This window comes from Oppia nitens, unplaced genomic scaffold, assembly GCF_028296485.1.
Source record: "Oppia nitens isolate AA-2021 unplaced genomic scaffold, nextdenovo-longstitch-racon4-pilon3 scaffold3_pilon_pilon_pilon, whole genome shotgun sequence".
Taxonomy (NCBI): Eukaryota; Metazoa; Arthropoda; class Arachnida; order Sarcoptiformes; family Oppiidae; genus Oppia; species Oppia nitens.
The window spans coordinates 3,757,493-3,778,531 of NW_026533221.1; the positions used below are offsets into that span (position 1 = coordinate 3,757,493).

The 21,039-nt window shown below is 26.8% G+C and overlaps 3 protein-coding genes across 3 annotated transcripts; 2 read left to right on the plus strand and 1 right to left on the minus strand.

Moving 5' to 3' along the window:
* Positions 1-48: 48 nt before the first annotated feature.
* LOC128958616 (uncharacterized) lies at positions 49-1,266 on the minus strand. The gene is made up of 5 exons (XM_054304503.1): positions 812-1,266; positions 664-735; positions 480-603; positions 256-391; positions 49-199 (listed from the first exon to the last, which is right to left on the minus strand). The coding sequence occupies exons 1-5, from the start codon at positions 1,232-1,234 to the stop codon at positions 112-114; spliced, it is 843 nt and encodes a 280-aa protein (XP_054160478.1). The 5' UTR covers positions 1,235-1,266; the 3' UTR covers positions 49-111.
* Positions 1,267-7,660: 6,394 nt separating this feature from the next.
* On the plus strand, positions 7,661-10,402 carry LOC128958928 (RNA-binding protein MEX3B-like). Its single transcript, XM_054304891.1, has 2 exons — positions 7,661-8,145; positions 9,065-10,402. The coding sequence occupies exons 1-2, from the start codon at positions 7,890-7,892 to the stop codon at positions 10,018-10,020; spliced, it is 1,212 nt and encodes a 403-aa protein (XP_054160866.1). The 5' UTR covers positions 7,661-7,889; the 3' UTR covers positions 10,021-10,402.
* Positions 10,403-17,186: 6,784 nt separating this feature from the next.
* On the plus strand, positions 17,187-20,171 carry LOC128957834 (cGMP-inhibited 3',5'-cyclic phosphodiesterase 3B-like). Its single transcript, XM_054303648.1, has 6 exons — positions 17,187-17,426; positions 17,486-18,156; positions 18,773-19,074; positions 19,153-19,356; positions 19,414-19,819; positions 19,903-20,171. Exons 1-6 carry the CDS (start codon positions 17,287-17,289, stop codon positions 20,169-20,171), a joined length of 1,992 nt encoding a protein of 663 aa, XP_054159623.1. The 5' UTR covers positions 17,187-17,286.
* The last annotated feature ends 868 nt before the right edge of the window (positions 20,172-21,039 follow it).

Consider the following 21,039-nt stretch of genomic DNA (forward strand, 5'->3'; position numbering starts at 1 on the left):
CAGACAAAATGATAAAACATTTCAATAAATATCTATTAATTATATAAATACCGTATTTAACAATTATTTTCAAATATTTATAATTAAAAAACTGAGTTCAAATGTTAACGATCAGTCAATGGTTCCCTTATTGTGGAAGTGTCCCAATTGGTTGACTGTCCACTCACTTTCAACACCTTTAGTGTACTCACGAATAAATCTTATGAAAATCAAAGACAAAATTATGACACCGAAGAACAATAACTGTTGGCTTACCTATAGTTACAAATAATAATATTTGTACCAAATTTTTCTTTAAACTCTTCAAATGATAGATTAGGCTGTTGTTTGAGTGACTGATATTTATATAAGCAATAGAAGACAACTGTTATTTCCACCCAACGATCATTGTCTTTGAAAATCAAGAATAATAGGAATTATAATAAGTTAACAAAAAAAGTGATAGAAATGTAAAAAGCATTTAATTGTCACTCAATTACTGTCATTCATAATGATTCCGATTGTGTGAACAAATGAATAGATAATGTCATTCAAATCGATCCGCAAATCTTGTCTCTGACTGGCGTCCAATTTCGGGTAGTTTTGTCGGATCTCATCCAATGCCTGTCATAGTCTGTCATTAGTTTTAAGACATTTTGTGTCAAATATTATCGCTATACAGACCTCATCACTGACCAGACCATTGAGTGAATCCAAGTCACCGTCGGCTAAACGATTGGATATATGAACCAAAGCCTGTATTTTATAAAGACATAGGAATTAGTGGACAATAAATTTGTGTCGAAATAATCATTCAATGAAGATATGAGACCTGTTTGGTTCCAGTCATCAACTTATCTATAGTAAAGTCATTGTCAAAAAACGGACGAATTATTGTATTAATTGTAATAAAGTTTTTGCATTTAAACCAAAGGTTTGGCAAAACTATTGGATTGAATGCCATTAAAAGTGGGGTTTTGTTACTCTTGGACTCATCCGGTGATCGGTCTTCACTTAAATATCTTTTGCAAACCATTTCTATCTTATTATTACTACATTTGTTGACATATTTGGCGGACGCAAAAAATTTGGTCACATTTTGGACCGACAATTGTCGGTAAATACCGGCGCATGACTTCAATTGTGTAATATTTAATGTATGAAAATATTGTGATTTAATTGAATAAAAAGTTTTTGATGTGTTTTTTGGCCACAATTTCACACAATTTGTTGATATTATTAGTATTAAACTCATATTTTATAAGTGATTGCAATAATTGAAAAACAAAATTCAACTTTTAATACAATACAGTATTAATAATAATAATAATAATAATAACACATAAACTCAACACAAACAACGTTTTGAAGTTTAAAAGTTTATTTTGTTTATATAAGTAATTATTAAAAAAAAAATTATTCGTTAAATTATTAATAATTGTTTTATTTAGTTATATATATACTTAAAGCATTATAATTAGCTATTTTTAAAAAGTTAAAATTTTAAAAATTATAATACTAAATTAATTTTTTATTATTTACAACTTTTAGTCTTATCGCTACATTTTTAGTATGTAATACTATGTATAAAGTACTGTATGTTATTATTAAGTTTTTATTTGCTAAACAAATTTTAAATGCTTTAAATGCTTAAAATTGATAATTAGATATTTTAATATTATAATAATTTTGGTCAATATTATTGTACTAAAAGTATTTAAATAAATTATTTAGATATAATCTTTCTTTCTTTTTTTTAAAAAAAACCTATAAATATATTTCTATTATTTAATCGGGAATTTATAAGAAACAAGATTTTGCGAGTTTAACAAACTTATAGCATTAAAAAAACATTTTTACTTTTACTCAAATTTTTTATACTAAAGTTTTAACTTGGATAAAATCAATGATTTTTTTGTGTTTTAAAATTGTTTATTTTATATTACTGCTGCTTTTACTTTATTTAATTTTTTTTAAACAAAAATATGTTATTTTTTTTTGTTGCAATATTGTTAGCCCCAGACATTTAAATTTCAATAAAATACATATATTATAAAATAATAATTAATATATTTCAATGTATGATTTGATGTAAACATATGCCAATTCCTTGACCTTATTTTTAGTCCAACTAAATATCGGTTTTATTAATTTATTGGTAAAAAAATAATGTTTTGTTAATTCTTTGTTAAGTCGCGACGACTCTTCAATAATCGTTAACTAACTATAAACTAAATTATAAAAAATTAAGATTTTTTAGTTTCTTTTAAAGATAAGATTTATATATATAGTATATAAAGTATATATAATTTTCATAAACATTAACACACAAAAAGTTAGCAAACAATTTGAAGGCTAAATATACACTCTTATTAATATATTACTACTAATACTACTACTACTACTATAAATGTGATATTATAAGAAAAGTGAATTTGTAATATGACTGTCCGTCTGATAATAAATTTAATTGTGACCTTAAAAATACAGACTCACAAACACAATATTCAAGCTTTAAAGCACTTTTGAAATCTTTATTATAATGACAACCGCCTGTTATTAATTAAAAATACTTACAATTTTGTCGATAAATTTCTCTCAAAACCTCAATTTATTGATGTTTGGGACAAAAGCTTTCAAAAAGTGACCTTAAAATTAATGACAACAACGGCGTTATACTGTAAAAGCTTTTATTAATAATAATAAGTTTTGGTATAAATATTAAGATCAGAGTTATGGTAATGAAAATTAGGACTAATTTAAGTGCAAACTTAATAAAATAGGGTTTCGTATTTGAATTTATTAAATATTGGTTATAAATTATAACTTATAATAACATAAAACTAATCTACTAATCAATATATAACTAGTTTTGTTTATAATTAATGATTATAAAATATAAGCATGGTACATACATTTTTGTTATACAATATACTGTAATATATATACTGTATTTCTGTAAACATTTTGATGCAAACATTTACTTTTAGCCCATACGTCAAGACTTTATTTTTGCTAAAAAAAACATTTAAATACAATTTGTTTGCAAAATTTACAAAAACATTTATCCATATATTTTTCTTTTATATTTATATAATAATGTCATATATTAAATAAGATCCTAAAATAAATGGTAACAAAACTATTGATAAAAAGAAATATGTTTACAATAGAAATGCAACTATTTTTGGGGCATATATTTGTAATGTGAATCTCTCTCTCTCTCTCTCTCTCTCTCTCTCTCTCTCTCTCTCTCTCTCTCTCTCTCTCTCTCTCTCTCTCTCTCTCTGTGTGTGTGTGTGTGTGTGTGTGTGTGTTCACAACAAAGAAGTTCTCCGATTATATTGATGGCCACAAAAGCACAGGTGAGAGGAGAGACCGGTATGTCTTTCACCTGCACTACTCTACCACTGATTTATTGTCTGCACAAGAATTCTGTTGGCTATAGATTTATAACTATAACCTAAACAAATGGTTTCAGTAGTTGAAGACCTGTACCACAACTCAAACATTTCTTTCTCATAGACCTTAGGTTTCTAAAAACGGATCTCAGTTTTAGTGAAATAATAAGCCCACGGGTTGTCCCCCTTGACTGTCCTCAATGTACGCACTTTCCTTTGCTCACCTATCACTCCATACTAACATAATAACCAAGTATTTCAAAGAGCTCAGGTATGTCTTCAACAGGATTGTAGTGTATGTAATGTATCATAATTTCAATGTATGTACTCAGGTATATACGATATGTGTGTGTATGTATGTATGTGTGTGTGTGTGTGTGTGTGTGTGTGTGTGTGTGTGTGTGTGTGTGTGTGTGTGTGTGTGTGTGTGTGTGTGTGTGTGTGTGTGTGTGTGTGTGTGTGTATGGGTGAGTGAGTGACTGAGGCAGTGAGTAAAAGAGAGTTGTTTTGAATAAGAAGAAGAAAGAGAGAAAGAAAGAGAGATATAAAAACTTGTTGGTAGTGTTGGTAGTATTGGTAGACTGAGACTCGTTACAGACTATTGGTTAGGTTTGACTCTTCTTTGTTGTCGACTTCTTCTGATGCTAGGATCAAGTCTTTGACTGAGTTGGTTCAGTCAGTTCAAGGCCGACACCGATTCTCAACCTATGAATGAATGCATTTGCAGGCAATACTAGTGTATAATCATTGAAAAATATGATTTCAAAGAAGTTTTGAAAGTTTGCTTCAATGCGCTCTTAAATTACTTGGTTTGGGAGCGGACGTCATAAAAGTTTGCCACTGACACACACACACACACACACACACAGAGAGAGAGAGAGAGAGAGAGAGAGAGAGAGAGAGAGAGAGAGAGAGAGAGAGAGAGAGACTATGATTTACAAGAAAAAGCTACTAAAAGGAGGGTTAAGGGTAAACATGTAAGTTATATGATATAACACAACCATAAACTACCAGCAAAAATAGGTGCTCTTAACTCATGTTATTTAGTTAATGCTTAGTAGATATATATTACATTTTAAACATCTTATTTGTGAAATATTATCTCATTTACACACAAAACTTATGTAATCATATTCAAAGCATATCTCATGGCATATCATATAATTAAAATACTGTTTAAAAATTTGAAACACTCGAAAAATTCAGTCCATCTAAAAAGCGAAATACCTTTTACTATAAATACTTTATTTTTATGAGTTTTGGGACAAATTGCGGTCCTTTTTCTAAAATATCCAAAAGTTTTTCACAAAAAAGTGTAGTTCCCCTCTATTTTTGTATTTCACACAACAATACTTCTTATTTTTTGGTAGTAAACACACAATTATATTGTTATTGTTGTCTCCCTTTTCCTGGTTTGTCCCCATATTTACTTGATTTTGGAAATTTAAACCAAAACAAAATTATTTTCGCTAAAAAATTCATAGAGATTTTAAAGTAAAAAAGATTATAAAAATGTAAAAAAGATTAACAATAAAATATATATGCTATCAATGATCAGTTGTTTATGTTTTCAGTTATTTTATCTAAAAAATAGTCTAAAAAACTATGTTTCTAAATCTAGTCTAATATTTGACTACCTATTTACAAATAATTTTTATGTTGTTTATAAGTAAAAAAAATAGTTATAATTAACAGCTATAAGTATGGATAACATTTCAAAAACATAAATAAAAACTGTGTTTTGTTTGTTAGGTTTTACTATTCATAACAAAAACATTTTTTTATGAGCATTTGGTCGGCATTCGGCAAATTGCCTCAAAATGTTGTTATAATAGTAGAGAAATTTATATGAATTTCTTTGTCTCAATACTAGTGTAACAACTTTTTCGTTATTGAAAATTTCACTTCCAATCTATTGACCTAAAATCCAAATGTTTTCCAACACAAAAACAGCCGTCTCTTTCATTTTTGAATACTTAGATTTGGAGGGCCTCTCCTCTACCGATATATAGGGGGTATTCTCAGAATTCCTTCAGCACAGGAAAGGGCGTCTCTCTCTCTCTCTCTCTCTCTCTCTCTCATAATTGCCATCACTTTCATCTATTAATGACTAATTGGAAAATTATAACCTTTTTTCAATGAATCGTTGAATTAGGCATATAAAGCCATTAATGCATCTGTTTTGTCAACATTATATTCATATCTCTTTAAAAGTTTAAATAAATTAATTAATTTCACAATTGAGTTATTGTGTCAGAAATTATTACATATGTTTCTATTAGAAAATTTAAATGATTTGAAAATTAAGTAATTTATTTTTATACCTATAAATTAAAAGTTGAATAAAATAAAATAAAAGAACACATAAAATAAAGTTTAAGTAATATCTTATAAAAACACACCTAATTATTTGACTTATAAATCAAAATAAGATATTATTTTTTATACTGTAATTTATAGTTTAATAAAAAGATCATAAAAAGATCATATCTCATATAATAATAATATTATTATTATTATTCTTACATTTAATACTTTAAATTTAAGGACAATTATATATTTGTTTAGAAATGTTGTTAAAAATTTGTTTGTTTAACGAGTCGATTAAATATTGAGAAAAACATTTACAGTACTATTACTATATGTTATATTTACTAAAGTTTTTTTTCAAAACAAAACTAAAAATAAACAAAATTCAAGTCTAAGTAAAATAAGGAGTGCTGTATATATAAAGTTTAAATATCGCCATCGCTTTTGACTATTAATGTGTTATTTTGTTTATTGAGTGAAAAACGGGTTTGTAATCAAATACAAGAATATTCATCTCAAATATAATATGTTTTGTTTTTTAATGGATTGTCTCTAACATTGAATATTAAAATGTAAATAACTTTTAATTTCAATAACATTATACAGTATTACAGTAATAGTAATAATACACTTGTAGTTCATTATACACACTGATGTTATTATATTATTATCATACTATTACTACTATAAGTTCATTCATATATTCATCTATTATTTATTATAATGATTACAAATTTTTATCAATCATATATTAATGTAGTATTTGATAGCTAATAAAAGTCAATGTTAATTGTAAACTTTTATTTTTATCTAATCAATAATAAATATGTATAAATAAATTATTAAGTAATATGTGATAATTTTTTATATTTGAAAACAATAAACTTTTAGTTATATATATCTCTCCATTGAAATTGCGCGAAAAAAACTTAATTTTTTACCAATAAAATTGATGATAAAAAACATTTTGATCTCTTATGAAACTAGTTTTTATGAGTCATCATATTATATACTGTATTATAAGTTTATGTTTTTTATAATACCAATGTATAAAAGTTTTTTAAAATTAAAATAAAGTAAATGAATGGAAAATCTAATAATTTTTAGCCAATTATTTTTGAATATATTTGTTTGTGAATCAGGTGTTTGTCGATAACAGCATCACCTCTGAACTGAACAGTGATGTCCATAACAAACACAACAATACCAGCAGTGACTATATGTATGTATGAGTGTGTGTGTGTGTGTGTGTGTGTGTGTGTCTGTGGTTGTGTCAGTGCTGTGACAATATGTGGCGAATCCAATGTAGTGATCGGTAGAGTCTGGAAGAGTGAGGGAGAAGTTGTGTATGAATTATAGTTGAAAGCCATAGACAATGGCATAGAGAGTATAGTAGTGTATGAGTAGTGCAACGATAGGCCCCTCCCTTACAGCTGGGCTTTAGTGCCGGTTAGCGAAGCAATAGCTGAGTGACTCTCTCGAAGCCCTCTCTCTCTCTCTCTCTCTCTCTCTCACAGTCTCTCTCTCTCTCTCCTTCTTTCTCACAGTTGGACTCTCTCTTCAGTATTAGTCTTGCCTTTGGAGTCAATGCATTGGATGTATTGAATGTGTTGTTTGAGAGTTGAAGACATAGAGTGGAGGAATGTTTTGGCGCTTGAGTTGGACTGAAGTTGACGACCAGTGAAGACACTGTCACACCATCACTGACTGTCATACCATTCATACTATACTCTATTATAGACATTGCTATCACAAACCATCTGAACAATCATTCAGATGGACTGTAGCTGAAAGACATTACACACCATCTCATCAATACTTTTATACCAATTATTAAGTCTGTAAAAGACTATTACTATTTGTCTGTCGATTAATATCACAATTAATATCTAATATTAATTTCAAACGATATTTATATAAAAATATATTATATTTATATTAATATTGAATTTAATAATAATTTGTGTTTTTATTATTTTATTAATGAATTATATTTTTATACCGAAAGACAACAATTTTATATTATAAACAAATATATATCTAATATATTGAACTGAATTATCAGTAATTTATATATTAATAGTGAGAATCGTTTAGTGTTTTTATCGCAAACCAATTGTCTATCAATTGTCTCAATAATAATAATCAAATTTTTTAATTAATAACATAAAAATAATTTGAAGATAATTATCGGGAAAAATGCCGGCAAGTCTTATGTACGAAATGGATCACAACGTGACCACCGATAGCCCACTTAATGGAAACTCAGCCATCGATCAGCGGACCTATCAGTTGGCCATAGAGTTGTCGCGCTTCGGACTCGATAGCGACTGCAATGAGACCATTGGTGGTCAACCATTTGATGCGGACAATCGCAACAAGAAGTCACAGAACACTACCGAATGTGTTCCCGTTCCCAGCAGTGAACACGTGGCCGAAATCGTTGGCCGACAAGGTATGTACCGATTAATTGTTGACCAAAAAATCAGTTGTCATAAGTGTTAGCCATAAAAACATGCCTTTCTTTGTTAGCATTGCTTATAATACTTAATATATTGTTTGAAAAGCACAGCAAAAGCGTGTGTTTTGTGCCAAACATTCAATGCTTTGTCTCTAATATTATAAACATATTTCATATGATGTTTGGCTTAAATTAAGAGTACTTCTAGTTGTTGACCAAATTGTTGGTACTATTGATATGATTGTCATCTAATGATTGTCAGAGATAGTGATAATATAATGAATATACTAATGAATGTCTTGTGTCCACAATTTCTTTGTTCAACCATTGGTTCAGTTGTTGGGCTTAACAGCAAAACAGTCTCTCAAATGCCTGAGAGTTAGGGCCGACCTGTAAGACAGCCATACATAAGCTATTCATACATAAGCCATACAATACAGCCATACATTGACACATTCACTGCCATTCACTACAAGCTATGCACACAACACCACACATGTATCTCTCTCTCCCCAACTATAGTTCCCCACAAGTGATGCATTTATAGCCCACCACCGGAGCCATAGTTAACTCTCCCCTCCTTTTAAATGCTTTTTTAGCTCAAAATGTGATCTAAATTTGCTATTTTGCCAACACTTTTGGCTTAACAACAACTAGACTTCACATATGTGTTGTTGAAGTTGACTTTGGCTTAAAAAACTTAAGATATGAGGCATGAGATGTATATTATATACAATATATAAATATAAAGCATTTAAATACATAACTCGCTTGAAAAGCATTTTTAAATACATACAAAAAGTATCATTCATTTGGTTACATAACAGCTCATTATAAAAATTATGATTAGTTATGAAAGATAACTAACAGTATGTATAATATCTATATCCCTGTCATCCCATGTCATCGATAGGCTGTAAGATTAAAGCACTTCGAGCGAAGACCAATACTTATATTAAGACACCGGTCAGAGGCGAGGAACCGGTGTTTGTGGTGACGGGACGTAAAGAGGACGTGAATGCGGCCAAACGCGAGATTCTTTCGGCCGCCGAGCACTTTAGCCAAATACGGGCTCAGCGCAAGTCTAACCTGAATGGTTCAATTGGTGGACCCGTTCCTAATGCCAACGTTCCCGGACAGACAACAATTCAAGTTCGAGTTCCATATCGAGTTGTGGGTCTTGTAGTTGGACCTAAAGGTGCAACTATTAAGAGAATACAACAACAGACCAATACATATATCATTACTCCAAGTCGTGAAAAGGAACCGGTGTTTGAAGTGACAGGTCTTCCCGATAACGTCGAAACGGCCAGAAAGGAGATTGAAGCGCACATAGCTATCCGCACGGGTGGCCAAATTGATTCATCGGGCAATGGCAGCGATGAAAGCAGTTCAGACTTTTCTAACTCTCCACTACTCAATGGTATTGATAATCCATTTGCCACAAACACAACCAACGGATTTGGATCACAATTCAAGACATCAACGGATCCGTTCAGCGCCTTCTCATCGCGTGCTTCGGACACTTCAAACAACTCATTGATCACCCGATCGACTAACGATATCTTTAATTTCGTGAACCAAAACAAATTGAGTGACATATACTCACTGTTTTCCGCCAACGCGGCCAATGGTTTCGCCAAATCGATATCCAGCGGCTCGTATGACACGGACGAAGGCATCGGTGAATCTCCAACTTTCGACTCCGTCGGCAGTAACGGCAGTAACACAATTGCCAGCTCTGTTTGGCCGGACTTCTCAACTCAACGCACCTACATTTCCAACATCTCGCCATTAGACCGCCGCAGCTCAAGTCTGGACAGTCCCATCACATCCAACACAACAAATACCACCCCATCAATGATCTAAATTATACGGTAACATCATTTAGCACCCATTGATTACTCAATATTTAATAATATTTTTATCAGTTTTTAAAACATTATTTTTTAATTAAAAACAAACACAAAAGCAAATCAGTATTTTACAGCAAATTATATAACAAATTGATTATCACAACAGTCTAAACATTGTTGTTATATAACATTAAATAATGATGTATTGAATTAATTGATTGTGTGTGTAGTGTAAGAGCAGCTCATGAGAAACACTTTAAACAAAAAACATTTGATATAATTATAACTTAAACAACAAAAAAATCAAAGACTTAGAACTCAAACACAAACTTTGAAACTCAAATTTTTTATTATTAATTATTATTATAATTATTACTCATTTTTAAATTTTATTAATTTTAATAAGTGTTTCATTTTTATTTATATATTTAAATATTTTAAATGCATTTATTATTATTATTATATATAAATATATATTATATTATATTAATTTTTTAAAATAATATTTTAGTTTTTTTATTGTGTTAGACATAAATCTACTTACAGTTAGTAAAGTATAGGTTATAGTCTTCCAATTTTTTATTTTTCTACTCAAATATTAACTGAAAAGATGTCAATTTTATTAATTATTATCTAATTTTTATTTTTTAATGTTTCATCCCATTTGTGATTTGTTTTATTTGTGTACCACTTATGATAGAGATATATAAGAGTAAATCATTTTCTATATATATATAAATTTCATTGTCTAATTAAAACTATGCATAAATCAGTATATATTGAGTTACAGAATCGCAATTTGATTGTGTTTTATTATTATTATTATATTTGATTATATTATTAATTATATATTATTACATATTATTTAAATTTTTGTTATTATTGACGATTAATTCTATGTTATGTATATTTTTTAAAGCTATATATATTGTATGAAAAAATAGTGTAGAGTAAGAGCTGCGGTGTTATCGCGATATTAAACTTAATTATATATATATATAAACAAAAAAGTTAAGACAGAGTTTAGCAATAATTGCAATTATGATTACTTTGTGCTACAAATAAAGCAAATAAATGCCATTTCGTTATACCAATGAACCAATACTTTTACACACAAAAAACCATTTTAAATGAAAATTAAATGAATTTTTTAAAACAAATTAACAAAAATTATATATATATATATAAATATAGTAAATAAAATTATATATTATTAGATATAAGCTTATTTGATGTTATAAATCAATAATTTGATTATAAATTATATGCAATCTTTTATTAAATGTTTCAGCTCATCCTTTTTGCTATTAAATAATAATAAATATATGGATGAAACACATACCAAATATTTTATTACAATTTGTGTTACAAAACCCAAAATTTATATATATATTATATATTTGCTGTAAAAATTATTAATAAGATTGTAATTATTACTTAAGTGGCGCAGCTATCATAATGATATATGTCCTGTTTGTTATATACCATAGATTTTATTACTTTTTAATTTACAATATTAGAGATTTTCACACAAATTATAAAGAAAAGATTAATTTTAAGATGAAATTTTATTGATATTATATATATATTATATATATGGATAAAATTATATAAATATTACAAAGAGATATAATAATAAAAAATAAAACTTAATGACAATTCACTATAAATTTTTCTATTAGTAAATCCAAAGTAAATTTTAATAAATCATTTTTTATAGGTTTAATAATTATTGCATATATTATATTGATATTTAAAAAAATTTAAATGCATTTGTCATTTCTATCATTTTTTCGTATTTATAATAATAATAATGTTTGTTAAAATACTTTTTAAGACCCGAATTAACGGATAAAAAATAATTTTATCTTTGATTCCTAATCCCAATCCCTTGTTTAAGAAAAATTTGTCAATGATTTTAGATAAAGGATTGTAATTAATATAAAACTTAAGAAATGTCTTTATTAATGATAAATAGAGTAAATTCATAGATAAAATTATATATATTGTACTATAAAAAGGGTCTCAAAAAAAATCATTTGTGTTTTTATAAAAGACCTTTTTATAATAATTTAATTAAAATTATATATATATATATAATAAATATATTGATATATTAATATAATTCTGTCAAAAAAATAACTAATGAATGATCAATAACTATATTATTATGAATAAAATTGTATAAAAATTATTATAAATTATTATAAACCGTAAGATTATATATATATAATGATTAGCAGTAATGTTCTGGTGATATAAACAAATATTGTATTTCTATTATAGAAACAATTATCAAAAATAAGATGTGTTTAAACAAATTATATATGAATATATAAATATATATAAATATATTAAATATATGATTATTATTATATAAAGACAATTGAGTGTTCGTTAATATTATCATAGAGTAAATTGTAAAACACCATCAAAAAGAGCTCAACAAATATATATATATATTAATATTATATTTGCATTGTTTGTAGTTTTCATTATTTTATTAATTTTTATCTATAAATGGGTTGTGTATTTGAAAAAATGATTGCATGAGAGTACAGAATATTTTTAATTTGTTTTATTGATTGTAAAATTTTTTCACAATAATATTTTTAAGATTACATTAATTGTAAGAAAAAAATCAATTGATTTAAAGAATTTATTATTAAATAGTTATAATTATAAGATTATAATTATTATGATTATTACAGACAGAGTTCCACACAAATTCTTGTATTAAGTAAACATCTTTTTATTATATGATATTTATTTGAAACAATTTTTGAGTTCAACTCATATATAAAATTAGCGTTAATTTTAATGATGATATACATTATTCCCATATATTTTATTATTACAAGTTTAATAATTAATTAAAATAAATATATTGATATATCAAAGATTGTATTTTATTTTCAACTTTTTGATGTTAAAAAATCAGTATTTAAGACAAAAAATTATAATAAAAATACTAATTTTATTGAAAAAAATTGTTTTCTTTATTTTTAAATTTGATATCAAATACAATATAGTATTTTATATATTGTATTTTTCATTAATTATCTACAACAACAATAATGTTTATAATAACATAAATTTGAAAAAAAACTTCAATTCAATTGTGTTTAAGACTATATATATATATATATATAGTCTTTGTGTGTATATTTGCGTTGATTTTATAATATATTAGAAACATTGGGCATTTGGATGATTGCATAACTTGTTTAATCTGGTCTTTTGTTTGAATGTTTTGATTGAATGCCTTCAATGGTAAGTCTGGATCTTTGAGTCTATGGTGTAGTGGTGGTCGTGTGTTGTCTCCAATGGCATAGTATCCATAATATAACAACTTTTCAATTCAAGGTGAGCTCTTTTTTTATATAATAGCAGGTGCTCTTAAGTTAATGAACTTATATATAATAATAATAATTGTTGAATTGTTGGCCATACATGTCGTAATATATACATACCTGTATATATATATATATCGGTGCTGGGCTTATATGCCATCACTTTCACCTTGAATTTCACTCTGACTGACACTATGACTGCAATATATGTATATTTGGATGTATGGTTAGGCTATTAGTTCTCACCCAACCAGTTATAGACTAGTTTTCTATTTAAAAAAATAAATATAAATTATATAAGTTAGTGCACTGTGCCATCCCTTGCCATCAAACACACCATTGAGAAGTTCCAGTTCTATACCTATCCATAGCATACCCATCCCGTCAAACAAGATTCCGTACCTTTATTACGAGCTTCTCGCTTGTGTTAAGCCAAATGTGGGCCACAATCGCTACTTATCCCCCAAATAAACAGCCTTAAGATTATTTAACATTTAATATATACACCAAACACCACACCAACAACAACAAAAACTTTTACTTTTTATGGCAATTTCAACAAAAAAAATACTTTTTTTCTTTTCAAACAACGAATTATGTGGATATTAAACTCAAAGAATTGATTATAATTTTTAAACAGATTTATCTCAAAAAACAACTTTTTTTTGCTATCCCTTTGTCTTTATATTGCAGTGAATCGCAAATACAACCGAAAACACATAATTAATAATTAATATAACTATAGTTTTTTGGCAAATAATTTTACTTTAATATATATATATCTAACAAAATATTGACCAATAAGACTAACTAAAATAATATAATAAATTATTATGTTTTTTCTATATCAGATTAGTTATATTTTGCAATATTTATTTTATAAAATATTATTTATATTTGCAATTAATTTAATTTGATATGATGTAGTTTTAATTATTTTAAAATATTTATATAATTTTTGTTTATTATATTTCTAGTGCTACTATACATTATTTTATGTTATTATAATTTACATACAAGAATAACATACGTTTATTATTGAGAGTGAATTACTAACTAATTTTAATCCAATATTGTATATTCTGTACATATAATACAGTATATATTATAAGTTTGTTATCAATATCTATATAACAATATCTATAATTTAAAATTCATTATTTCCGAAATAAAATTCATTTGGATATATATATATTTGACAAACATTACATATAATATATATATAAATATATATATAACCAAAATATTATATAATTCTGTATATAAACGAAAGTCATATGTAAAGTGGAAATAATGCCATAAAATGCTATAAAATCAATACTTTTTTGATGCTTTGAGGTCTATGACCTGCTATACAATATATGAGTCTCTATGGCAACACAATGTCTGTCCCTTTCTTGAACCTCATGTTTCTCAAACACATCAACGGAATCGGTACTAAAAAAGGAGAGTTATATTCACGTAAAACCAGAATTAACTAAAAGTAAGGGAGAGAGAGAAAGAAGAAAAATAATAATATATAAATAAATATCATATTTTTGTCGCATTTTTATCATCACTGCTTTCGTAGTTTTCTATATAATAATATATAATTATAAATATTATATATTTTTATATACATTATATATATTTCTTTATGCAATTCTTCATAAATACATAAATAAAATTATATATATATTTATTTAAAATTCTCTCTCTTTTCATTTGTTTACATTTTTACTTTATTATTGCTAATATATAAAGTAGAAAATTTAAGAAAAACCCAAATATTTTATTACATGTAATAAACATACTGTACTTTACATAAAATATAAAGTTTACAGAATTTTCAACAGACATTATAATCAATAAATATTGTATTTTTTATAATAAGTAGATTTATTGGAAATTAAAAATTGTTTTTACATTAAATAAATATAGGATTTAATATCAACAATATTGATACACTAGTATTTGCGAAATATATGTATTTAAACTAAAAACGATATCAAATTTGGTTTATCTATATTTAGGATATTATCTGTTAAGTACAGTAGTATTCGTTGCTTCATATGTTTTGATACTATATTTATATAATTTATTTTTATATACAAACAGTATATATTTATTATATAATCTATACAAATGAAATATCACTAATGCAATGTACTAAAATAAAGTACAAACAACTAAACTTAATTATAGTAAACATATAGCACCTTACTATATAGAATTTGTTTATATAATTATCATTTAGATTTTATGATACAGTATTATGCAATGATTACGATATAGAGTTGCCAAACAAATTATCGTCTAATTGTTATTTTACAAATTTATTATGAAATTTAAAAGTTATTATTTATAATATTATTGTTGCTAATAATTTTATTATTAAATATTTTTTTGTAATATTTAAATAACAATATATATATAATTAATTAATTTGTTAATTAATTGTTTTTATATTAATTATTTTAAATTGTTTATATCAACTGTATATAGTGTCTTATTATTAAAACTATTGTATTTGTCAATTATACTATACTAGACTACTGTATACTATACTATATTTGATGGCAAAACAATATTATGTAATGCTATACAACATATAAACGATGAGCTTAACTGCAAACTATTGGTGTATTGCTGTTTAGTGTGATTTACAGTATTTTTTGTATTAATTTATTATTTGTTAAGAATCGGTAGGTTTTTACTATATTTAGATAGTTTTAAATAATAATATTTTGTGACATTTATTAGTCGTACGATTGCATGCTTTGTGTAATAATTTTTCATTTATTTTATATTCAATGATATATAGAATAATATTTTAGGTATTGTTTTGAATATATTTTTATGAATCAAATGGTGAACTAATTTTCAAAAGGAGAGTTCAATAACACATAAAATGTTCGGTAAAAGTAATGGTAATGTTGTTTGAGAGCCTAAAACTCTGACTAAAATCAATATCGACGGCAAAAGCGGTTAGAAGTTTGCGTTCAATACGTATAACAATACTACCAGTGCTTTGGATACACTTTGCTCTTCAAGAGTTCATTGCCTTCTCGTTTAGACTATAAGAGTGAAAGAGAGCGATGTGTTTGGTATCCAATGATATCTGTGTTCTGTTTTCTTCACTCGTATTGATGTTTCATTAAATAACAACAAATATATAGATATATAAGTTATATATGTATTTATTTTATACCAAAAAATACTTTGCAAGAAAATCTTTATTTAATAAATTAATTTAAAAAATTAATCTCAAGATTACTTATATAATGAGATATTATTTAATATACTATATTATATAATATTATTTATATAATGTATACATATATTTATATATACAATATAATCTATATGACACACATATATATATATATATACTTATACATACATATATACATGTATATGTGATATATGTGATATATATTTAGAAGTGAGAGACGAGGCCTCATATATAGTGATGAATTGGGCGCATGTATTATAAGATAGGAAGAGATGTTAAAGGATGGGGTCGTTGGCCGTTCACTCGTTGCCAATACATTAACAGCACTAAGAGTACAGTTATTTTTGTTATATTCCCTGTGCTTTATGTGAACTAACACTAGGAATAATGATTTTATGAAAGTCTCTGCAAAAATCGATATGATTTTAGCAAAAGAAAGAGAGAGAAAGAGAGAAAACATAGAAATAAAGGCTAGAAATAGTGTATAGTATAGTATAGCGAAAATGGCGATATAAGCTATATTCCGGTGTTAATGCACTTTAAGGGCTACTTTTTATTAATTTTTCCTCTTATTATACAAATTTAATGTTTTTTATAGTTATAATCGCCAACACATTATTTATTAGAAAACATTGTTTTATGATTTGTTTGATCCCATAATATCTTTTTGTGGGGGAAGCTGTGTGTCTTCCACCCATTTTGACGGATCAAAATGTCGACGAGCACATGGACCACAACCACATCAGCGACGGGATTGCCTACACTTGAACCCGAGCCCTCCAGAAAGCGTAGCACTAGCTTTAGAAACTTAGCTCAAAGTCCAGTAAATGTTACCGCACCGCCACTGCCCAGGTTTGCACTAAAAATACATTTAAAAAATAGACATATTTATATATATATATATTTTATAGTATGGCCTGTTTGCCAATGCCTTTTAAAGGGAGATCCTACTCGACAACCGCCCTTCCCATCGGTACATTAGCCGCACTCCAACATAGATATGAAATTCGTGAGCGAAGCGATCAAAAGAAATTCTATCCGAAACTTAATCTAACCGCAGATTATGACAACAAAAACGAATGGATGAGTGATAACAATACAACACCTGATGAGAGCACTAGTAGTAAAACAATCAAAAATCAGGTGTCGATTAAAAGTGCCGTAAATGATAGTAAGCCAGTCGTCAGTAAAGATGACAATAATTATCACATAACTCAATGCATTCTTTGCGGAAACCAAATAAAGAGTCATTCCTTAACCGATAAGTCACCAGTGCTTCAGCCAAATTGGCCACTCTGTGAGCCGCCACCACTTGATCCACTGCTAGACAATCAGGACCAATACCTCATAGATACTGTTACTTATAATTTAAACGATTTGGCAACTGATCCCCTATTATGTCGTATTCAAGAATGGGATTATCCTATATTTGAATTACTGAACAAAACAGGTGACTCTATACTAAGCAAAATGACATATCATGTCTTTCTTGAGGCCGGTCTACTCGAGGCTTTCAAAATACCAAACCATGAATTTCTCAGCTATTTTAGAGCTCTTGAAAAAGGATATCGAAATAAGCCGTGTATGTCTTGATTTCATTTTATATACATTTTATAAAAAACTCATTTATTTCCATAACTTTTAAGAATTTATAGATTTTTTGTTATCAAATTATATTATTATTATTATACAAATTTATTTCTTTATTATTTCTTAGATTGATATATAATAAGATGATATGCTTTAATAGTATTAACTTTTTTGTTTAAAAATTTATAATATTATATAAATTTAAATTAATTTTTATTGTCAATTTTTAAATAAAAAACTTCATAAATATTTAAAGTTACTATAATATTGTCATAAAGTTGGTTTATATTATAGTACACTATTGAATATTCAAGAAAATACTAAATAATACACTTTATTACCAAATAATATATACAAACAAATTATTATAATTAGTAACAATTTCCAAAAATAACATAAATAAACAAATTAAATGTTAATATAAGTTGTTTTAAAACACTATTTAAAAATAATATAATTTTAAACAATTAGAAATATTTTATTAAGTACTTAATTTTTTTTACTACAAATTATATAACTTTTTTAACAAATTTATAAAATAACACAATAAGTAATATAATATACTGTAATAGCATAAAATAATTTTAAAAAATTTATTGATGTTTTAGATCACAACCAAATGCATGCGGCAGATGTACTTCAGGGGGTCTATTATCTGACATCACAGCCGATCCCAGGGTTTGCACAAATACCTGCCGATTCTACCGATTCTCCATTACATAAGACATCAATCGGTCCATTGCCTCAAAGTTATGTTAAACACATAACTGTTTGCGAGGAAACCTATGGCATAATAGGAGCTAATTATCCGGCTCTGGAGCTAATGGCACTGTACACGGCATCATCAATGCATGACTTCGATCACCCGGGGAGGACTAATGCCTTCCTTGTGGCTACTTATGCGCCACAAGTATTGGATTAAATGTGTTAATAGAAAAATCCCTTTTAATTAACTATTTTATTGTTTTATCTTTTCTATAAAAAATAGGCAATTCTCTATAACGATAGGTCGGTGCTGGAGAACCATCACGCGGCCGCCGCCTGGAGTTTATTCATGTCTAAACCGGAATATAATTGGCTCCGAAGTCTCGATAGGGCAGAGTTTAAAAGGTTTAGGTTTCTGGTCATTGAATTTATTTTAGCCACGGATTTGAAGAGACATTTCGAAATTGTGGCCGAATTTAATGCTAAAGTAATTTCCAATAAATTCTAATTAATTTAATTTAATTTTTGATAATTCAATTTAAAGGTCAATGACGACGACTCGACAGGCATTGACTGGTTTTCAGAGGCCGATAGACTACTAATAATGGAAATGGTAATCAAATTGGCCGATATTAACGGTCCGATGAAAACATTTGAAATTCATCAACAATGGACACAACGAATAGCCGATGAATTCTATGAACAGGGAGATGAAGAACTACGACTCGGTCTTCCTGTATCACCATTTATGGACCGAAAGAATCCACAATTGGCTAAACTTCAGGAATCATTTATTATCAATTTGGTGGGACCACTATGTAATGCATATGAAGAGGCGGGCCTTTTGCCCGGTGTTTGGGAATATCAAGACTCTAACTCAGGTGATAAAAATATTTCTGAAGACGAAACAATTAGTGATAGTGAGCTCAATACTATTACCATTAAATCAGGTATACATTAAACCATAATTATAATAATATTTTAGGCGCAAAGCTATGTTATTAATTATTTATTATAAATATCATATAAACAGATAACTACAGCAAAGCTCGGATACGAAAAGTCAGTTGTTTACAGACAACACATCTTCAAGAAAATTATAAGTTTTGGTTGAATATCATGAAAGAGAAGAAAAATTCGTTACAAACTTCTCCTAATATAAGTAGCGATGACTCGACGACACCAGTTCTCACTCAACTGGCTTTAGAAGAGATCACCGAAGCTGAAGAAAATCAAAGCCAAGGAAGCAGTAGTTATAGTAATGAAGCGGATAATAGTCTAGTATTTGATACAAACACATGAATATATCACTAAAAATAGTTTTGTTTAAAACGCAAACCATATTAAGTGATTATTTATGTCAACTTTTAATCCCTTTTCTCTAACTGTGATGTAAAACAATTGCTTTACACAATCGCTCCTAAAAACAAAAATAGTGAATCAAATATATATATATATATAATATTTTTATTCATTATATTGACAAAATGTGAAAATTATTTATTATAACAAAAATTGTGTTAACCTTGTAATTGTGATTTGTATTATAATTTCCTATATTTGTTAAATTTGTGTCAAATACAATACAATATATCTATACTGTATATATATATCCTGAAAACGCCACAAAATCCGTGATAACTTATAAATATATATATATATATATCTATATATATATCTATCTTCTTCAAATATGAATTATACAAAATGATTGCCTAAATGAATATATTATTTGATTACAATTATAATTGTAACAAATATTTTATCAATATATAATTATAAATAATTTGAATTTAACAATTCAACTTCCTCAATAATAAAAATAAACTATATAGATAAGTAATAATTATAAAATAATATACAGTATATATAAATGTACTGCATATTTATAATTTACTATTATATACTAATTTATTGCTTAATTAATGTAAATACAATATTAAATTTTAATTAAAATATACAATACATTATATTTGACTATACAATAATTAAACAATTCGCCAAAAAATAAAATAATTATAAGATTTAAAATCATATTTATTTATAACATATCATAAATGAATAATTAATTGTAAATTTTTTTTATAAAATATTTAGTAATAATCTGTTCAATTATAAGTTCGTTGATATTATACAATATATACTTTTACGGTAATTAAGAAATTATTGA

Bases quoted from the DNA above. Each gene is read 5' to 3' on its own strand.
- LOC128958616 (XM_054304503.1), bottom strand. From the start codon at position 1,234: ATGAGTTTAATACTAATAATATCAACAAATTGTGTGAAATTGTGGCCA. The intron at 604-663 runs GTCTGTATAGCG...AGACTATGACAG, and splicing joins ATGGTCTGGTCAGTGATGAG to GCATTGGATGAGATCCGACA. The intron at 200-255 runs GTAAGCCAACAG...GATTTTCATAAG, and splicing joins ATTATTATTTGTAACTATAG to ATTTATTCGTGAGTACACTA.
- LOC128958928 (XM_054304891.1), top strand. From the start codon at position 7,890: ATGCCGGCAAGTCTTATGTACGAAATGGATCACAACGTGACCACCGAT. The intron at 8,146-9,064 runs GTATGTACCGAT...TGTCATCGATAG, and splicing joins CGAAATCGTTGGCCGACAAG to GCTGTAAGATTAAAGCACTT.
- LOC128957834 (XM_054303648.1), top strand. From the start codon at position 17,287: ATGTCGACGAGCACATGGACCACAACCACATCAGCGACGGGATTGCCT. The intron at 18,157-18,772 runs GTATGTCTTGAT...TTGATGTTTTAG, and splicing joins AGGATATCGAAATAAGCCGT to ATCACAACCAAATGCATGCG. The intron at 19,820-19,902 runs GTATACATTAAA...TCATATAAACAG, and splicing joins TACTATTACCATTAAATCAG to ATAACTACAGCAAAGCTCGG.